Source organism: Stenella coeruleoalba (assembly GCF_951394435.1).
Source record: "Stenella coeruleoalba genome assembly, chromosome: 7".
NCBI classification, from domain to species: Eukaryota; Metazoa; Chordata; class Mammalia; order Artiodactyla; family Delphinidae; genus Stenella; species Stenella coeruleoalba.
This window is the reverse complement of record NC_137153.1, coordinates 35625427-35645696: the sequence shown is the minus strand read 5'-3', so window position 1 is coordinate 35645696 and position 20270 is coordinate 35625427. Positions and strand designations below refer to the sequence as shown.

At 35.7% G+C, this 20270-nt stretch overlaps 1 protein-coding gene across 1 annotated transcript in view; it reads right to left on the bottom strand.

The window, feature by feature from the left end:
- Nucleotides 1–1701: 1701 nt before the first annotated feature.
- The window catches only part of ZNF510 (zinc finger protein 510), a 22405-nt gene continuing 3836 nt past the window's right edge, over nt 1702–20270 (bottom strand). Inside the window, exons 4-6 of the mRNA XM_079925791.1 lie at nt 7926–8052; nt 7540–7635; nt 1702–5517 (exon numbers count right to left, since the gene is read on the bottom strand). Of these exons, the coding sequence (XP_079781917.1) occupies nt 3818–5517; nt 7540–7635; nt 7926–8052 (1923 nt within the window). The 3' untranslated portion in view covers nt 1702–3817. The remainder of the gene's footprint in view (nt 5518–7539; nt 7636–7925; nt 8053–20270) is intronic.

The following is a 20270-nucleotide window of genomic DNA, read 5'->3' as shown; positions in this document are numbered from 1 at the left end:
CTCAACATGATTGAATCTCGCTCTTACATTATTTCTTTGCTTCTGCTTGCTTTGGGTTTTTTTACTCTGCTCTTTTTGTTTCTTGAGATGAGAGATGAGACTATTGATTTGAGACCTTTCTTTTTTTCTAATGTAAGTTTTTGGTGGTATGAATTTCTTGCTCAGCACTGCTTTAGCTCCAGTGCACCAATTTTTTTTTTTTTTTTTTTTTTTTTTTGCGGTACACAGGCCTCTCACTGTTGTGGCCTCTCCCGCTGTGGAGCACAGGCTCCAGACGCGCAGGCTCAGTGGCCATGGTTCACGGGCCCAGCCGCTCTGCGGCATGTGGGGTCTTCCAGACCAGGGCACGAACCCGTGTCCCCTGCATCAGCAGGCGTACTCTCAACCTCTGCCAGTGCACCAATTTTGACAAGATTTTTCCTTTTTGTTCACTTCAAATTATTTTCTCATTCCCTTTGTAACTTCCTCTGTGCCATGAAACATTTAAAAGTGTGTTAATTTGCAAGTGTTTGAAGATTTTCTTTTATTTTGTAAAATTTTTATTGGAGTAGAGTTGATTTACAATGTCATGTTATTTTCTGGTGTACAGCAGTGAATCAGTTATATATATACATATAAGCACTCTTTTTTAGATTCTTTTTCCATATAGTTCATTAGAGTAGAGTTCTGTGTGCTATACACTAGGTCCTTATTAGTTATCTATTTTACATATAGTAGTGCATGTATGTCAATCCCAATCTTCCAATTGGTCCCTCCCCCACTCTTTCCCCACTGGTAACCATAAGTTTGTTTTCTACATCTGTGACTCTGTTTTGTAAATATGTTCATTTCCATTGTTTTAGATTCCACATATAAGCAATATCATATATTTGTCTTTCTCTTACTTCACTCAGTATGACAATCTCTAGGTCCATCCACGTTGCTGCAAATGGCATTATTTTGTTCTTTTTTATGGCTGAGTAATATTCCAAGTAGTTTCTCAGTTTATTAATTGTGTATCAAGCTAGTTAGCTGATAATTAAGCTAATTATGCTTTTCTCAGTTGGCAGTCAGTTCCTTAGAAAACTGGAAGATCACTAAAATAGCCAGTTGGTCAGGCAGGTTAATGGTACTTGGAGACTGCAGTCTCCACAAAACAAATTTGTTTCACCCCCATTATAGTGTGAAGCTGCCCTGGTAGAAGGACAGAATATACTATTTCTGCTAGGCTTCTAGAGAGACCTTTAATGTGACAGAAGAGGTAGTATATACCTGGCAAGGAAAAACAAAACATGGAGGTAGGTCAGAGCAGATGTTATACCTGTTCTTTTGGGGTCAGACATGTCTCCTAGGAGATAGATTCTTGGACCTGAGAAAATAAAAAACTTTTCCTTGTAACTGTCAGGAAGTTGATTGGGAAGTAAAAATGAGAATTAATGATATGATGAATTAAATACATGACCCCAAGAACTAATTATTTTGCCCTCCCATTTGGTTGATCCTGAAAATCTAATTTATCATTGTTATTGTTATGCACAATTTTTTTGATTGGTACTTAGCTATAGCTATGTACCCATACATAGCTATGCAGACATAATTTTGAACTGGGAATACTAGTTTATTGAAAATAAATTTTGTTTTGGCTGAAAGAGATCTGAAGAACACTTCTGAATATTGAGTTTTCTCTTAGCAATTTTAGAAAATATCCAAAAGACGAGACTGAGTGGGAGCTTAGAGCAATAATTTCCTTAACTATTTATAATAATAATGAATGATCTCAAAATATAATTTGAAGAATCAAAAGGAAAAATTTTCAGATATCACTTTTATAATTCTATGTTCAACACGTATTTTTCAGTGCCCAATATGTAGAGGGACTCTTCATAATTTTTTAATGCCCAATACATAGAGGGACATGTTATGAACAAAACAGATAAAATTTCCTGCCTTCATGGAGGCTTCTTTTATTAGCTCGAAGACCCTTAGTAGGCAGGCAGACAGAAAATTGACTCTGCCAGTGTCTCTAGATAAGGAACCCATCTGTTGGAATAAAAGTTAATACTTGGAAAGGAGATGAACCAGGCAGGGAGAATGGAGCATTCATGACTACAGCATAGACCATGGTCTCCAGTTGATAATGTATTATCTGGAGAGGCTTCCCCACCAAGGAGACAGCAGATACAGCATGAGTGCCATCAGGGGACTTTGTCACCTGGCCTCCCATTCAGGCCACTTGGGTGAACTGGTTCCATCTTGGAGGGTAGATGGTCCTGAACTTAATAGCAAATCCAATCATAATCCTAAAAGATGATATATGAAAGGGGGTGTAAAGGAGATGATTCTATATATCTTAAGAAAACAGAGAAATTTTATGAAAGAATGACTTTATATTACCAACAATTATAAAGATGGAGTAAACAGTAATCTCTTGATTTTCAGGGAATATAGTACTAACTGGACATTATTTTCTCTTATCGCAGTTGAATCTTCTTCACAATGCTGCTGGCAGCTCTGGAGTAACAATGTAACTGGTCTGTGATGTTTCATTTCCAAAGTCCTAGGAGGTATTCTCCTTTTCTAAACTTGATTCAAATACCCTTCAGTGAAACATTATCAGGCCAGAAAGACAGGGTATTTTGGCTCATATGAGGTATGTGCCATCCCTGTTCATAAAAGGAGAATTTGTTACTAATATGGTCATTAGTCAGTTATATGCAATATGTTTACAAATGACAAGTTAGTATATGAAGATATTTAAAATCAGTAGGAAAGGGATGAATTAATCAAATGGCATATGGAGCACTGGCTACTAATCCAGAAGAAAATAACTACATTCTTGTATCAAATGACATCAAAGGAAACACTGGATATATACACACACCTTTACTGTCTATCCAGGGTAAGATGGTAAATGTTTTGCCATCAGTATGATATGGATTCAGGTAGCAATCCTGAATCAGGGTAGTGGGGGCTTGATCAGCAACTTGATTCCAGTTAGTCTTATCAGAGAATAGTCTCTTACCATGTGAATCTAGTTGAACAACCCAGACGTTGTGCTCAGCAGCTGTGATTTTCCCCCCACAGTTCACAGTGCCAAACAGGGGTCCTTTTATAAGCCTATAGTTTTACAACAGGCATGTCAGATAGCTAGGTACAGTAAGAACCCAAGAGTCAATGAAAACGCACCAAGTTTCATCAGAGGGAATACTGGCTAGAGTTGAGAACATCTTTGTGTTCTGCCCAGTGACAGGAGCAGCCACATTAGTTTTGTGGTCTGCATAATGGCACTGAGGTTGAACATTCAGTGTCCAAGTGGTTTCAACTAGCAAAACCATCAGTGAAACAGGCCCAATTAGAGTACTTATGAGTTGAGGGTCAAACTGAGCCAGCAGCTTTGCTTAAGGCAGCAAAGTGGGGGATACATTTCCTCTCTAAGGGATAGCTGCTACTATTCCATGTATGACTGAGATACTGCTGGGACCAAGGAAGTCAGAACTAGGTGTGGCATACAACATGAGCATTCTCAGTCTACTACACAGTCACAAAGCCCCAGTTAGATGAAAGGGAGATAGGGAAATTTAGTTTAGCTATGAAATTCTTACTAATGAGATTACCAGCGCATGTGATATGAGTTATCTAACAAGGCATGACTCCATCCAACAGGGTTTCCAGAGAACCTTGAAAGAAATCCTGTGTGAATTCTCTGATACACTCTCAGAGTTGCCTTTTGGGCAAAATTCTTCCTATATTCAGACTTATATGGTTTTTCTCCTTTGTGAATTTTCTGATGTCAAATAGGTTGGTCTCTTAGTCAGAAGAATTTTCCACAGTTATTATATCAATTTGGTTTTCCCCCTCCCTGAATTCTCTGGTATACACTTAGGGTTGACTTCTTAGGCAATATTCCATATTCATTACATTCATAAGATTTCTCCCCACTGTGAGCTCTCTGATGTATTCTAAGGTTTGATTTCTGACCAAAAGTTTTCCCACATTTATTACACTGAAAGGGTTTCTCCCCTGTATGAATTCTCTGATGATCACTAAGGATTGCCTTCCGGACAAATTTTTTCCCACATTCATTACATTTAAATGGTTTCTCCCCAGTGTGAATTCTCTGATGAACTCTGAGGGTTGATGTCCGGGCAAAAGTTTTCCCACACTCATTACATTTAAATGGTTTCTCTCCTGTGTGTGTTTTCTGATGCTGAATGAGATGGTCTTTTCGCCAGAAGGATTTTTCACATTCTTTACAGTGATAAGTTTTCTCACCACTGTGAATTCTCTGATGTATTCTGAGGTTTGACTTCTGGCCAAAAGTTTTCCCACATTCGTTACATTGAAAGGATTTCTCCCCCGTGTGAATTCTGTGATGATCTTTGAGGGTTGACTTTTGAACAAAAGTTTTCCCACAATCACAACATTCATATGGTTTCTCTCCTGTGTGAATTCTCTGATGTCCCCTGAGGGTTGACTTCTGGACAAATGTTTTCCCACAGTCATTACATTTATAGGGTTTCTCTGCTGTGTGAATTCTCTGATGTGTACTGAGGTGTGACTTTTGGGAGAAAGTTTTTCCACATTCATTACATTCAAATGGTTTCTCTCCTGTGTGAGTTCTCTGATGTTGAATGAGGTGTCCTTTTTGACAGAAGGATTTCCCACATTCATTACATTTATAGGGTTTTACTTCATAGTGAGTTCTCTGGCATACTTTATGGGCTTTCTGGTAAAACTTCCTATTTTCATGACATTCAAAGTGTTTATCTCCAGTTTGTGTTCTGTCATTACATACCAATGGATTCTCTTCTGTGAGAGTTCTCTGAGGTTGAGTAAGGTATGACTTCCTGCTGAAATTATTCCCACTTGTAATACATTCACAATGTTTCACAGTCATGTTAAATTTATTGTATTCCTTGATAGCTGACTTCTCACAGAAGGATTTCCCACACTGGTTAAGATGAGAGTGTTTCTCTCCTGTCCCAGTTCTTTCGTGGTCAAAGAGAGTTGTCTTGTCATAGTTTTTCCTAAACTCTTCATCTTTACAGGATTGTTGTCCTGTATGAGTACTCTTATGTTTAACACAGGCAGCCTCAACATAGAAGGCTTTTCCAATCCCATTAAATTCAAAAGCTTGCTTTAATGTTTGACACTTCTGATGTTCAGGAAGATTTTCCTTATAACTGAGGGCTTCCTGATTTTTATTATATTCATAAAATTTCTCTCCAGTATGAGTTCTTTCAAGTTTAATTTTGAAAGGCAAATTTTCACATACATTATAACAATCTGTATCTTTTGTTGAGTAGGTTCTACTATTAATGATAAATTGAGAAATACTTTGTGAATTCACTCCACATGAGTCACATTTACAGGACATTTTTGATGAAGAAACAGGAACTATGTGCAGATTAAATGGTTTTCTCAAAACTTCTTCTTCCTCTCTAGGCAACTGTTTATTATTTATAAATGTTACTTGCTGCAGGTGTTTGTCTTTGATTTTTTTGTTCCTCTTGATTAGATTTTCATCTCTGTAGTCTTCTAAAACAGAAAAATTGAAAACACTTTGAATCTTACTATTCTTATGGATGAGGCTTATAAACATATAGCCTTTGTTGCATTTCATTTTTTGGTTTCTCAAGATTAATTTGTGGTTTTGTGTGTATGAGAGAGAGACACCCTCCTTTAAAAAATAATATTGACACAGTGAAAATTAGAGAGGAAACTGGTTATAAATACATTATCTGTAGTTGGATTGTGATAAACTGGATTTTCCTACCTGGGTGGAGAAGGGAGAGAAATTAGACTTTTATGGGAATGATTTTAGGGAGCAGGAAAACCAGATAATTAATACAACATGGGGGGTTATAAACTTAAGTAGAATAACAAGAAAATTAGGAGATAATAAGCATTGATAGGCTAGGCCCAACAGGAGAATGGTTTGGTTTGAGGAAGTAAATTACAGTAGAGGTCCAACATTATCTAGGCTCTACTGGTAGAATCCTCAAGAGTCTTCATACTTCAATTTGATATCATTCCTTATTTCCATTCAGTCTTTCAAAATCAAATTAAATTGATAGCACCAACCTCCTCATGATTAAATGAAGAGGTTTATAGCTCAGGATAAAACCCATCTTGCAGCTGTGAGTCATAGAAATACAAACAAGTATGACACTGATAAAAGGAAAATCAATTCTTGTAATTAAATTAGATTCACTGCTCAATTCTGGCTGTGATACCTTTGACTTATATCATCTAACAAAAGTGCAGATAAGTGAACCTGATCACTTCATTCTAAATTTCCACATTTCAGTTTGATATGAGGGGCGCAATTTTAAATGAGGTATCATGGAAGACCTTACTGCAAAGATCCAAATTCCTTATGCATTCTAGATGCCCATCCTTTCTGGCTTATATGAACTGTGAATACTATTTTACTTTTGGTTCATCTTGTAACTTTCTGTTAAGCATGAAACATAATTTATATTTGCATAAAACTTGTATGTGCAATTTAACAGTATAGAGTGAACACTCATCGAATTAGAAACCATGTCAAGAAACAGAACATAAATGGCTCTGCAAAAATCCCTGCCTGGTAACAACTTCCTCATGCTTAAGAGTTCATCACTCTCCTGATATTTACCTCCTTGATTTTCTTTGTAGTTTTACCACCTATATATTAATTCCTAAAAATGTAATTGAGTTTTGCTTGTTTCTGACATTTACATAAATGTAACCATACATGCATATTTATATTTTTTGTTTAATATTATGTTTGCAATCATTGTATAAGATTTCATATAGCTGTATAATTCTCCCTTAAGAAATACTATTCCTTTATTCTATTGCTGATGAGCCCAATTTTGGCAAAAATAACCAATATTGCTGTAAATATTGTTTTATTCATTCTAGAGAATACAATCATGCCTTTTTGTAGGGTATACAGTTGGGAAAATGATTACTTGGTTACAGGTGTGTAAAACGTTAACTATTTGATAACATCTTCCTGATTTCATAGTGGTTTTATCAGTTTACATTTTCAGTCAATAAATAAGAGTCTTTAATATTTTACATCTTCCCCATGACTTGCCATTGCCAGATTTGTTAATCTCATTTCATGCTATACATATTACTCACCTCACCTTATACTCTATTTTGCATTCTGTGAAAAGTAATGAGATTGAACACATTTTCAAAGATTTAACAGCTGTTTGAAAGCTCCTATATATAAAGTCTTTCACCTAAACTGAGTTGCTATGCTTTCCTATTTAGACTTGCAGAAGTTTTTACATTTTCAGGATGCTTATCCTTTCTAGGTTACTTGTATTGTATATCTATTCTGCTACTCTGTGGCCTGTCTCTTCATCCTTTTAATGGTATCATTTATGAACAAAATTCTCAATTTTAATGTAGTCAAGTTTATTAATCATTCTCTTTTGACTGGTGTTTTTTGTGCCTTTGGGACTTATAAGAAAAGTCTTGAAATATGAAGGTGTTCACTGCAAAACTGACCTTCTGGAGTCTAACTACCCCACAGAATTCTATTAGTGCTCAGTAACTCACCTTTATGGCTCTGGTTTGAGAATTCTTCCTCTAAGAACCAAGGCTCTTCTCCTTGCTCCAATTTGAAGATCACCTCTGGTTTGAAAATGCAGTTCCCTGTAAACAGGCAACAACTGAGTACTTAGGCCAGATGACGAGCTTTTTAGTCTCCAGAAGTGGAAAAAGCTTCAGGAACAGCATCCTGAAGGCCCTCAGCTGAATTTATCATTGGCAGTTGGTAACGGCAGTCAAACTCTTTCTATCCCTCAGTAGGGCTTGGTTATATTATATTCCTTAATAACAAGCCTAAATGACATTAAAATCTAAAGTATTCATGTGTACTGATGCATAAAAAGGAAATGCCTTCTGTATGGAGTTATGAGGGTAAGTTATGCTTATATGCTCACCCACTGAGACTAGGTTGTTGTAGTTCTCTAGCATCACATCTCTGTAGAGGGTTTTCTGAATAGGACCCATTTGCTGCCACTCCTCCTGGGTGAGTTCAACAGTTATGTCCTTGAATGACACTGATGCCTGCAAGAGTACATTTCTGTTTAATCTGGGTTTAGAATTAGATGACATAGGAAATACGCATGAAAACAGTTCTTATGTTTACCGTAAAGAGCTGAAACAAATATAAATGATGCCTATTTTGGATCTAATTTTAGCTTATACTTTGGAGGTGCTCAATTAGTAAAAATATTAATAACTTAATTTGTATGTACTTATGACTTATATACTTGTACTCTCAATATGTATATTAGTAAAACTTCTGTCTTTTTAATTTATTTTTTAGCAGAAAAATATAAATACACTTCCTACAATCTTCATCCCACTCTACTACCCTGGGCATGCTCCAGTGAAGCGGTCAGCTATGACCTGTGGCCAAATCCAGCTTGCCACTTTTTAAAATAAAAGTTTTATTGGGACACAGCAACCACCTTACCCCCAATAATTTTGTATTGTCTATGGTTGCTTTTATGCAAAAACAAGCAGAGCCTAGCAGTTTTATCAGAGACTTTATGACTACCAAAACTGAAAATATTTACTACCTGACACATTACAGAAAAAATTTGCCAACCTCTGGACTAACAAATACAATTAAAGGGAAGACTGACAGCATAAAAATAACAAAGAAAACACAATTTATAGAGGCAGATGTATGAAGATTGAAAGGAAAAGGATGCAAAAAGATATATACATAATCACTAACCAAAAGAAAATTGATGTGGTTATATTAACATGAAAAGCAGTAGACTTGAATGTAAGAAAGTATGAAATATATATATATATATATATATATACATACACATATAAATGATAAAATGATTCTTTTAACAGAAGGTATAACATAAATTGATATGCTTCCAAATACAGCATATCAACACAGCTTCCAAATACAGTCAATTCTCATTATTCAGATTCTGTATTTGCAAATTCACCTACTCACTAAAATTTACTTTTAACTTCCAAATTAGTACTTGTGATTTTGCATTCATTTGCAGACATTCACAGAATGATAAAAAATTTGCCCAATACACGTTTTCCCAGCTGAATCTGAACAAGATAATGCCTTGCCTTCTTGTTTCAGCTGTTGTACAGTAATCATATCCTTTTTGTAGTCTATTTAGCACTTTTTTTCATTTTTGTGCTATTTCTTGGTGGTTTCACATTTTAGAATGGCCCCATTGTGTATTACAGAAGTGCTATCTAGGGACTTCCCTGGTGGCACAGTGGTTAAGAATCTGCCTGCCAATGCAGGGGACACAGGTTCAAGCCCTGGTCTGGGAAGATCCCACATGCCATGGAGCAACTAAGCCCATGCGCCACAACTACTGAGCCTGCGCTCTAGAGCCCATGAGCCACAACTACTAAGCCCGCGTGCTGCAACTAATGAAGCCCACGTGCCTAGCGCTCATCCTCCGCACAAGAGAAGCCACCCCAATGAGAAGCCTGTGCACTGCAATGAAGAGCAGCCCCTGCTTGCTGCAACTAGAGAAAGCCCGCTCACAGCAACAAAGACCCAGTGCAGCCAAAAATAAATAAAAATAAATTTATAAAATTCCATATTTAAAAAAAAAAGAAAAAGAAGTGCTATCTAGTGTCCCTAAGTGCAAAAAAGTTGTGATATGCCTTATGCAGAAAACAAGCATGTCTAATAGGCTGTGTTCAAGCATTAATTACGGTGCTGTTGGCTGTTACTTCATGTTCATGAATCAACAATATTACTAAATAAGATGTTCTTAAACAGAAACACACATAACCAGGTTACATATTGACTGGCTAACCAAAACGTTGTGACCAGGAGCTTGCAGGAACCTAATCCTGTATTTCCCCTGGGAGCAATGATTCAGTATTTGCTAATTCAGTGTTCATGGCCACTTTACAGAACATAACTACAGAGAACAATGAGTATTACTGTATATTGTATATATATAAACAATAGTTGAGAGAAATTAGATATACAGACACACAATTTTAATTAGTGTTTTTAATACAACTCTCTCAGTAACTCACATGACAAGCAGACTGAAAAACCAATAGCGATTTAGAACAGGGGTCAGAAAATTATGGGCCAAAGACCAAATCTGGCACACTACCTGTTTTTTTGAAAATAAAATTTTATTAGAACACAGCTCATGTTCATTTGTTTATGTATTATCTATGGCTGCTATAAGACTAAAACTGTAGAGTTTAGTAGTTCAAAGAGAGACCATATCTCCCACAAAGCCTACTATCTGACATTTACCAAAAAAGTTTGCTGACCACTGATACAGAAGACTGAAATGACGTAATTACCCAACTTGACTGAAATATAAAGGATAATCTGATCATAACATAAATTATTTTCTGCTACACTTTGCATATGATAAAACAAAAACAGTAAGTCTCGCCAAATTAGAAAAAATTACAATCATACAGTGTGGCTTTAGATTTTAGCTCAAAGATGTAGAAAGCTGAAAAGAGCAATACTAACATCTTACAAGAACAAAGCTTGGTGAACTGAAAATTAATGTATTTTTGAACTCATTAGAGAAATGAAATTGCATGGCAAACAATCTGAAATCAGGAGAGAGATAGGTACCTATAGGGAGAATCAGGACCCATTCATTTGCTTACTGAACCATATGCTAAACTCCATATAAGAAGATAGGAAGCTTAAGCTATAAAAACCACATGTATGCAAATGTGAAGAGTGTGAAGTCCCTAGGGAGATGGTATGTATCACAGACACAGGGTAATTTCTACCTTCTTTGTGAGATTTTCTCAAGGAAGCCAATCTGTCATAGAGAGGATTGGGGGAGAATTCAGAAGAAGCCCCTTTCTGTCCCATGTGGTGATAGCTAGTGTAGAGGAAGAACAGTCAGTGCTTAAATCCACTCAGACTCATGCATATCTCCACTAAAGAATACTTAATCTGTAAGGGGAAAGTCATCAGAACACATAATGTGATTGGTGGGATCTCACTGCAGTAGGAAGAGAGCAGTAGCAGACACTACCAAAAATGCTGCCTAGACCTATCTGTCCTATCTCTTCTAAGTAATAAAATGCTGAGACCCAAGTCCTCAGTACCTAAGACAGGTTCAATTAGAAGATAAACCCCATTCCCAGAGAACTGGCATTATTTGGCCTGTCCGGTGGTTTCCTAGACCACCCCTCTTCATTTGACATGACTCAAAGCTGTAAATAACATTTTCCCTGGGGACAAGACATTACTTTTTAAAAAAAAATCATGGGATATTGTTTACCATCATGGCTACTTGACTACTACAGACAGTTTTTAACAGCTAAGGGAAACAACAGTATTACTAAAAAGCTTAAAGGGAAAAGCTGGAGAATGAGATATCCAGAAGGGGCTTTGAAAAGCTCAGGTATATTCCTGATGATCTAAAAGGTGACACACAATCCCTGGGCTGTGTTCACATTCAGGAAAGACCCGAGAAGGTGCTAAACCCTTGCCTCTCACTAACCTTGAGGCTCTATGAAAAAAAAGTGAAGGCTAATGTGGAGTAATAAAATGCTGGGCTAATTGCTGAAGGCATGCCCCAACATACACACAGAGTAACTTAGCAAATATTGGGAACCTTATTGGTTACAAGTCTTTAAGGAAATCATTGTCCAATTACTAGCTGGCTATTTAATTAATGGAGCAGTGACTTCAGTTGGCTACACATGACAAAGAATACAGATTCTACAGAATTAGTTCAAAAGAGTCACTAGACAAATACATAACAACAGCTGCAGTTGTTGAAATTCTGATTACACATTACACATATTTTAAATGTCCAGTTTTCAACAAAAATTTGAGACGTAAACAGATGAGAAACTATTACTCATATATAGGAAAACAGACTATGTATGAAACAGTGTAAAATCTGTCTCTGAGTAAGTTCAGACATTGGACTTACTAGACCAAGACTTTTCATCAGCTGTTTTAAATATGTACCAAGTACTAAAGGAAACCACATCAAAAGAACAAAAGAAAAGTATGAAAACAATGTCTCATCAAATAAAGAATATCAATAAAGAGACAGAAAGTATACATATATTGAAAAAGCAAACTCAAATTCTGGAGTAGAAAGTACAATAATTGAAGTGAATAATTAGCCCTAGAGGGCTCAAGAGCTGAAGAGGCAGAAAAATCAGCCAATCTGAATATAAATCTATTGAGATGACCCAACCTGAGAGTATACAGTAAAAATAATGAAGGAAAATGAACAAAAAGTCTCATTGATTTGTGGGTCACAATCAAACATAGCAACATTCACATACCAGAAGTAGGAGAGAAGAGAGGAAAAAGGGCCTAAAGACAAAGAATAAAACTTGAAAGCAGCAACAGAGAGGTGACTCATTGCCTCCAAAGGGTCTCAAATAAGATTAATAGCTGATTTCTCATTAGAAACCAGGGAAACCATTAGGCAGTTGTATGACATATTTAAAGTACCAAAGGGAAAGACTGTCAACCAAGACTTGAATATTCGGCAAAACCATCCTTCAAAAATGAAGAAGAAATTATGACACTCCTAGGTAAATAAGGATTGGGAAAATGTCATTAGTATACCTGCTGTATAAGAAATATTAATAAGGGAGTCATTCAGGCTATAATGAGAGTACACTGGAAAATAACTCAAAAATCCATATGAAGAAATAAGGAAAACTATGTAGGTAAAAGTAACTACAAAGGTAAAAATATAAAAGACACTATAAATGTATTTTTTTGTATTTATTTTTCTCCTGTATGATTTCAAGACCACTACATGAGGCAGTAATTAGAAATTGCTACTAGTATACACACATGTATAAAGTTGTTAATTTAGATGACAATAACAGCATAAAGGAGTGAGGAGGGTGTGAAGCTATAGAAGAGCAAAGTTTTAGTATACTATTGAAATTAAGTTTGTATTCATCTGAACAATACTGTTATAGTTGTTAATTGTAATCAACAAGGTAACCACTAATAACTGGGAAAAAATGTAGTAAAGGCACAACAAGGTAACTGAAATGGTATACTAGGAAATATTGACTTAACACAAAAGAAAGCAAAAATTGTGAAGTAGAAAAACAAAATGGACATATCACATACTCAGAGCAAATGTCTAAATAGAAGACAAATGCTTCTTACATTAAATGTTAATGGTTAAATATTTGAATTAAAAGGCAGAGACTTGCAGAATCGATTGAAAAAATATGATCCAATTATATTCTGTCTACAAGTAACACTTCACATTCAAAGACACAACAGTTTGAAAGTAAAAGACTAACACAAGATATATCATGTAAACAGTAACCAAAATAGACCTGGATTGCCTATACTAGGATTAGACAAAACAGACTTTAACTCATTATTGACTGGGAGATTTCTGCAAAAACTAATGCCTGTGGCCAGTGATTTTTATTTCGCCTGGCCAAAAATTAATTCTGTTATTTCACTGACACTTTGCAGGTTATTACATTTAATAGTTACACCTGACACACCTGTAAAGTCTTCTAATTTTTGTGAAATGTTGTCTTCAGTCCACTCTTCTGTAGAAGCAAAGGAGCAAGTTCCAGCACCTTGAGTTTCATTTTCACTTTCCATATCAGAATCAATGATTCTGTTGGTCCAATATTCAAATCATCTGAATCAGAACTATATTCTGAAGAACTATCATCTTCTGAGAGACTAGTATATATGTCGCTTGGACAATCAGAGAAAGTTATCTGCATAAAATTCACCAAAAAATTCTTCTTCACTCAAAATTTCATGATGTGTCATTTTTGAAAATTTTACGTTTATAATATACACAAGCTTGGAACAGAAAAGCTAACGGAGCAAAATGTGAATGATAATGACAATCATAAGTTGTATACTGAACCCTTGATCAATTTTAAGGTCTAACAACTTCACACAGTGATGTTAATTTTATCACTCTCTACAAACATATTGATACATCTCCGGTCAATAACGTTCGGGTAACAAAAGACTAAGTATTAATATATCTCTGGTCAATAATGTGTTAAGACAAAAAAAAAAAGAGAGAGAGAGAGAGAGGGAGAGAAAGGACATTTTACAATGGTAAAAGGGTCAATAAATCAAGAAAACAAAAGTTATAAACATACATGTACCTAACAACAGAACTTCTGTTGGCAAAAACTGACAGAACTGACAAGATAAACTATTCAACAATAATAGTTGGAGATTTTATTGCCCCACTTTCATAATGGATTGAACTACTAGACAAAAGATCAATATTGGAAGAACACACTTGAACAAAGCTGTGAACTGTAGATCACAGATATCTACAGAAACACTCAGGCCAACACCAGAAGCATACATGTTCTTCAGTAAACATGGAACATTCTCTGGTATAGATCATATGTTAGGCATGAAACAAGTCTCAATATATCTTAAAGGTTAAAATCATACGAAGTACCTTCTATGACCAAAATATAATGAAACCAGAAATCAGTAAGAAAAGGAAAACTGGAAAATTCAAAAATATGTGGAAATAAAACTACACATTCTTAAAAAATCCAAAAGATCAAAGAATAAATCAAAGGGAATCGAAGGGAAGTTAGAAAATATTTTGAGATAACAAAAGAAAAACACAACATACCAAAACTTATGAGATGCAACTAAAACAGTGCTTAGAGGGACATTTACAGCTATAACACCTACATTAAAAAAAAGATCTCAAATCAATGACCTAACTGTATATCCTAAGGAACTAGAAAAATAAATGTGAACTAAACCCAAAACTAGCAGAAGGATGGAAATAATGAAGATTAAAGCAGAGAAAAACCAAATAAAGAATAAAAAATATAATCAACTGAATGTTGGTTCATTGAAAAGATCAACAGAATTGATGAACCTTTAGGCAGACTAACTAAGAAAAAAGAAGACTCTAATTTACTAAAATTGGTAATGAAAATGGGGCCATTATTACCGACTTTACAGAAATAAAAATGACTATAAGAGAGCACTATAAACAACTGTACACCAACAAACTAGATAACCTAGATGAAAAGGACAAATTCTTAGAAATATACAAACTATGAAAACTGAGTCAAACAGAAATAGAAAATCTGAAGAGTTCCATGTAAGGAGACTGAATTAGTAGTTAAAAACCTCCCAACAAACAAAAGCTTAGGACCAGTTGGATTCACTGGTGAATTTTACCAAACATTTAAGAAGAATGATCACAAACCCTTCTCTAACTCACTCCAAAATAGAAGAGGGAACACTTCCTAACTCATTCTATGAGTTACTTTTAACCGAAGTCAGACAAAGAAATCACAAGACTAAAGATCAATATTCCTTAGAAATATAGATGCAAATCTCCTCAGCAAAATACAAGCAAACCAAACCTAGCAGTATATTAAAATGATTATACACCATGACCAAGTAGGATTTATCCCAGGAATGTAAGAGTGGCTCACCAAAGGAAAATCAATCAATGTAACAGCACAGTAATAGAATGAAGGAAATAAACCACATGATCATCTCAACTGATGCAGAGAAAGCATTTGACAAAATCCAACACGAATGATAAAAACACTCAACAAACTAGGAATAAAAGAGAACTTCCTCAACACAATAAAAAGCACTTTTGACAAATCCCAGCTAACGTCATACACAATGCTAAAATAAATGACAGGAAGTTTTCCTCCAAGGTTCAGGAATAAGACAAGGATGTCCACTGTAACCAATTCTATCATTGTACTGGAAGTTCTAGCCAGAGCAAATGAGCAAGAAAAAGAAAAAAAGATAAAAGTGGAAAGGAGAAAAGTAAAATCACCTCTAGTCAGACTACATAATCTAATATATAAATATATATAACACATAAACACTAAATCTACAAAAAGTTATTGCTAATAAACTCAGCAAATTTTCAGGATTCAAGATCAACACACAAACATTTGTACTTCTAAACACTAGCAATGAACAATAAAAAAATTAAGAAAACAATTCCATTTAGAATAGAATAAAAAGTAAATACTAAGCATAAATTTAACCAAGAAGGTGCATGATATATGAAAGGGATAGTACTTCAGACCCAGGTGTGAGACATCCCAGGAATGCAAGATTGGTTAAACACTGATAATTCAATCAGTATAATCCGCCCCTTTAACAGAATAAAGAAATAAAATTATACTGTTATCTCACCAGATGCACAAAAAGCATTTGACCGAATTTAATACCTCTGTGTAATAAAAATTCTCAGCAAACTAAAAACAGAGAGAGCTTCCTCATTCTAATGAAGGGCATGTACAAAAACTCTAAAGTTAAAACCACACTCAGTGGTGAAATATTATTTTCCCCCTCATGTGAGGTAGAAGAAAAAGATTTCTATTATCATTTGTATTCAACATGGTACTAGACGAATAAAAAGAAATTAAAGACATAAAGATTGAAAAGGAAGAAGTAAAATTTTATTTATTTGCAAAAGACATGATGTGCATTTAAAATCCAAAAGAATCTATCAAAATAAGCTATTAGAATAAGCGAATTTAACAAAATAGCTAGATATAAGATCAATATCTAAAAATCCATTGTATTTTGATAAACCAACAACTAAAAATGAAATTTAAAAGTATTTACAGGGCTTCCCTGGTGGCACAGTGGTTGAGAGTCCGCCTGCCAATGCAGGGGACACGGATTTGTGCCCTGGTTCGAGAAGATCCCACATGCTGTGGAGCGGCTGGGCCCGTGAGCCATGGCCGCTGAGCCTGCTCGTACCGAGCCTGTGCTCCACAACAGGAGAGGCCACAACAGTGAGAGGCCCGTGTACCGCGAAAAAAAAAAAAAAAAAAATTTACAATATCAAAATAGATTAAATACATAGGAGTAAATCTAATGAAATGTCAGACTTCACCTCTACTCTTAAAAAACCCCAGCAGGGGCTTCCCTAGTGGTGCAGTGGTTGAGAGTCCGCCTGCCGATGCAGGGGACACGGGTTCGTGCCCCGGTCCAGGAAGATCCCATGTGCCGCAGAGTGGCTGGGCCCATGAGCCATGGCCGCTAAGCCTGTGCGTCCGGAGCCTGTGCTCTGCAATGGGAGAGGCCACAGCAGTGAGAGGCCCGCGTACCGCAAAACAAAACAAAAAAACAGCAGGATTTTCAGTGGAAACGAAATTTCTATGAAAACGCATAGGATCAAAATTAGCCAATAAGTTTTTTAAGAAGTAAAACTTTAAGGCCTACCTGATTTCATGACTTACTGAAATAAAACAGTAATTATGACAGTGAAGTACTAGTAAAAAGAGAAATAACTGGATCAAAGGAAGAGAACACAGTCTAGATATAGACCACTTGACTGGTTCACTTGATTGAACAACAGAGGCCCTGCTGCAATTCAGTGGACAGAGGATGGTCTTTTCAACAAATGGTGCTAGGGCAACTGGATATCCATATGGAAATATGAACCTTGACACTTACCTTGTGCCATACACAAAAGTAATTCCAGGTGAATCAAGCTCAAATAATCAAGCATCCACTAACAACACAGGAGAATATCTTCATGATCTCAGAGTAGGGAAAGATTTTTCAAACATGACACACAAAGAACTACCATTAAAGAAACACTGATACTGAGCTTTATTAAATTTCATAACTTAGTTCATCAAAAGACACTAGAAATAGTCAAGTCACAGAATGCAAAAACATTAGCAATACGTACATCTGGCAAATGACCTGTATTGATAATATAGACGTAACTCCTACTAATCAATAAAAGCAAATAATTCAATTAAAATAGAGAACTGAACAGTTACTTTACATAAAAGATATCTACATGGCCAAAACACAAATAATGGTGCTCAATGCTAGTATTTATCACAGAAAGCAAATTATAAATTTCAATGAGAGACCACTACACATGGCTAAAGTCAAAAAGGCTAACAATAGTGAGAATTTGGTACAGATAGAAGTATAAATTGGTTCAACCACTTTAGAAAGCTACTTGTATAACCAAGAGAAATGAAGATATGCCAAGAGACACAAAGGAATGTTCACAGCAGCTTTATTCATAATAGTCCCAAACTGGAAAAAACACAAATGAAAAACCAACAAGAGAATGAGCATACCATCATACATTCATATAATGGAATGCTGCAGCAATAAAAAGTATTAAAATACACAGCAACATTGATGATCTAAAAATATGTACAGAGAAAAAAGCCAGACCACCCCCTCCCCTGAAAAAGTGCATGCATTGGTATGGTTCCATTTATATGGTGTTGAAAATGAATTTATACTTTTTTTCCTGATAAGTGAGGTTAGATTACTGGTTACCTCTGCAGAAGGGGGCAGTTATTATTAACTGAAAATTGGAAGGAAGGAAAGAAACTTCAGGGATGATGGAAATGTTTTCTATCTTAATCTGGGTGGTAAATTATATGTATATACATATGTAAAAATCCACTCAGTTCACAATTAGAGTGTACTTTACTAGTATTAAAACTGTACCTCAGTTAAATAAGTAAAAAATTTTATAGTTGATAATTAGGGAAGGTTTATTACATTATCCCTTTGTATCTTTCTATATTTTAACAATTTCTCAAAATGCCACTAGTAAAAATGAAAGAACTTGGTCAACTCTGGACAAAAAGTGTCCAAAGACAAATAGTGAAATAGGGAAAAATATCTGTCACATATGTCAGAATAAAAAGATAAATCTTTAATAATTAAAAAATTATTTAATAATTAAGAAGCCTTTAAAATTAGCAAAAAAGAAGACTGATTCACAAAAAAGAAATATAAATGACTTTAAAAATATATGAAATTATGCAAAATCTCAGCTCTCATACACTTCTACAACAGGGATCACCATTCTGCCCTCCTATCAGAAAAACTCTGGAGTCACCTGGACTCTTACTTTACCCCTTTCATGTCTTTCCCATTCTGCTAGTACTTCCACATTAAAAACAAAATTGCTTTTATTACATGAATTTCTTCCCCATATCATATGCTAGAACTCATGACAACATCAAACCCTTAAGGATGGCATCGAAGGACTTCTAGTGTTAGGGGCTTTAGTCCAACTCAAAATTCATACATTGAAGTCCTAACCCCCAGCACCTCACAATGTAACTGTATTTGGAGATAGGCTTTTATTTTATATATAATGAGGTCATTAGGGTAGGTCCTAATCCAATTCGATTACTGTCCTTATAAGAGGAGGAAATTTGGACACAGATATGTACAGAGGGAAGATTATGTGAAGACAGCTATCTATAAGCCAAGGAAAGAGGCCTGGAACTGATTCTTCCCTCACAGCTCTCAGAAGGAACCAAGCCTGTCTTTACCCTGATCTCAGACTTTCAGCCTCGAGACCGTGAGAAAATAAATTTCTGTTGTTTAAACCATCCAGTCTGTGGTACTTTATCATGGCAGCCATAACAAACTAATACACCTAGTCTGGTCCCAAGATTTCTCCATCTCTCTTAGTGTTCCCTGAGAGGAAGTCCAAAGTGTAATAGGCAAAGATTCTTACTGGACCTTGTATCCCTTGTTTAGTCCACTTGATGTTATTCTTTCAAGATGCAGTAACCTGCCCATACTCTGCAACAAAATTCCACCCATCCTTCAGGACTGACACAATTCTTTTCAACTTCCACCTTTGATCAACTGAGCCTATACCACCAGTCTGTCCTTTCTTTGACAAACTTCAAATCCTGATACTCACTGAATTCAAATGATCAATCAATCAACTAATTCCTTTAATCCTGACTTTGTTTCCCATGTATGAGGAAGAAATCTTCACATTATTCCCAGTATCTCCTGTGTATTACCTCCTTCAAGGGGACTGTATTTGTCCACAAGAAGTTTAGTCCTTCTTATAAGCATGAAAAGAATCCAGAGGCGATCTGATCTTAAAGGTTAAGAGGCTAAATGACAACATATTAGAGGAAGCACAATATAGAGGGAAAGTCAGAAAAACTTCCTCTTGGAAAGCCTTTCATTCAGAAGAACAGGCCTATTTGTCACAAGCGGAACAAGTGTGCACAGGTTTGTAAAAGAGAAGATAATAACGGAATGGGCTCTATCTTGTAAGAAATGAAGTGGTGGTCTGAGAAGAATATAAATCCATATTCTCTTGGTGGCCCAGTTCCATATACATAGGGGATGATCTTTTATTTGGAACAGAGTTTAATGAGCAATCTCAACTAGGAAAGCTGAAAGCCTATGAAGATGAACCCATGGTGGTTCCAGATCTTGGAGCTAATGGTCTAACCAGACAGACAAACACATATCAGGTAATTTCCACTAA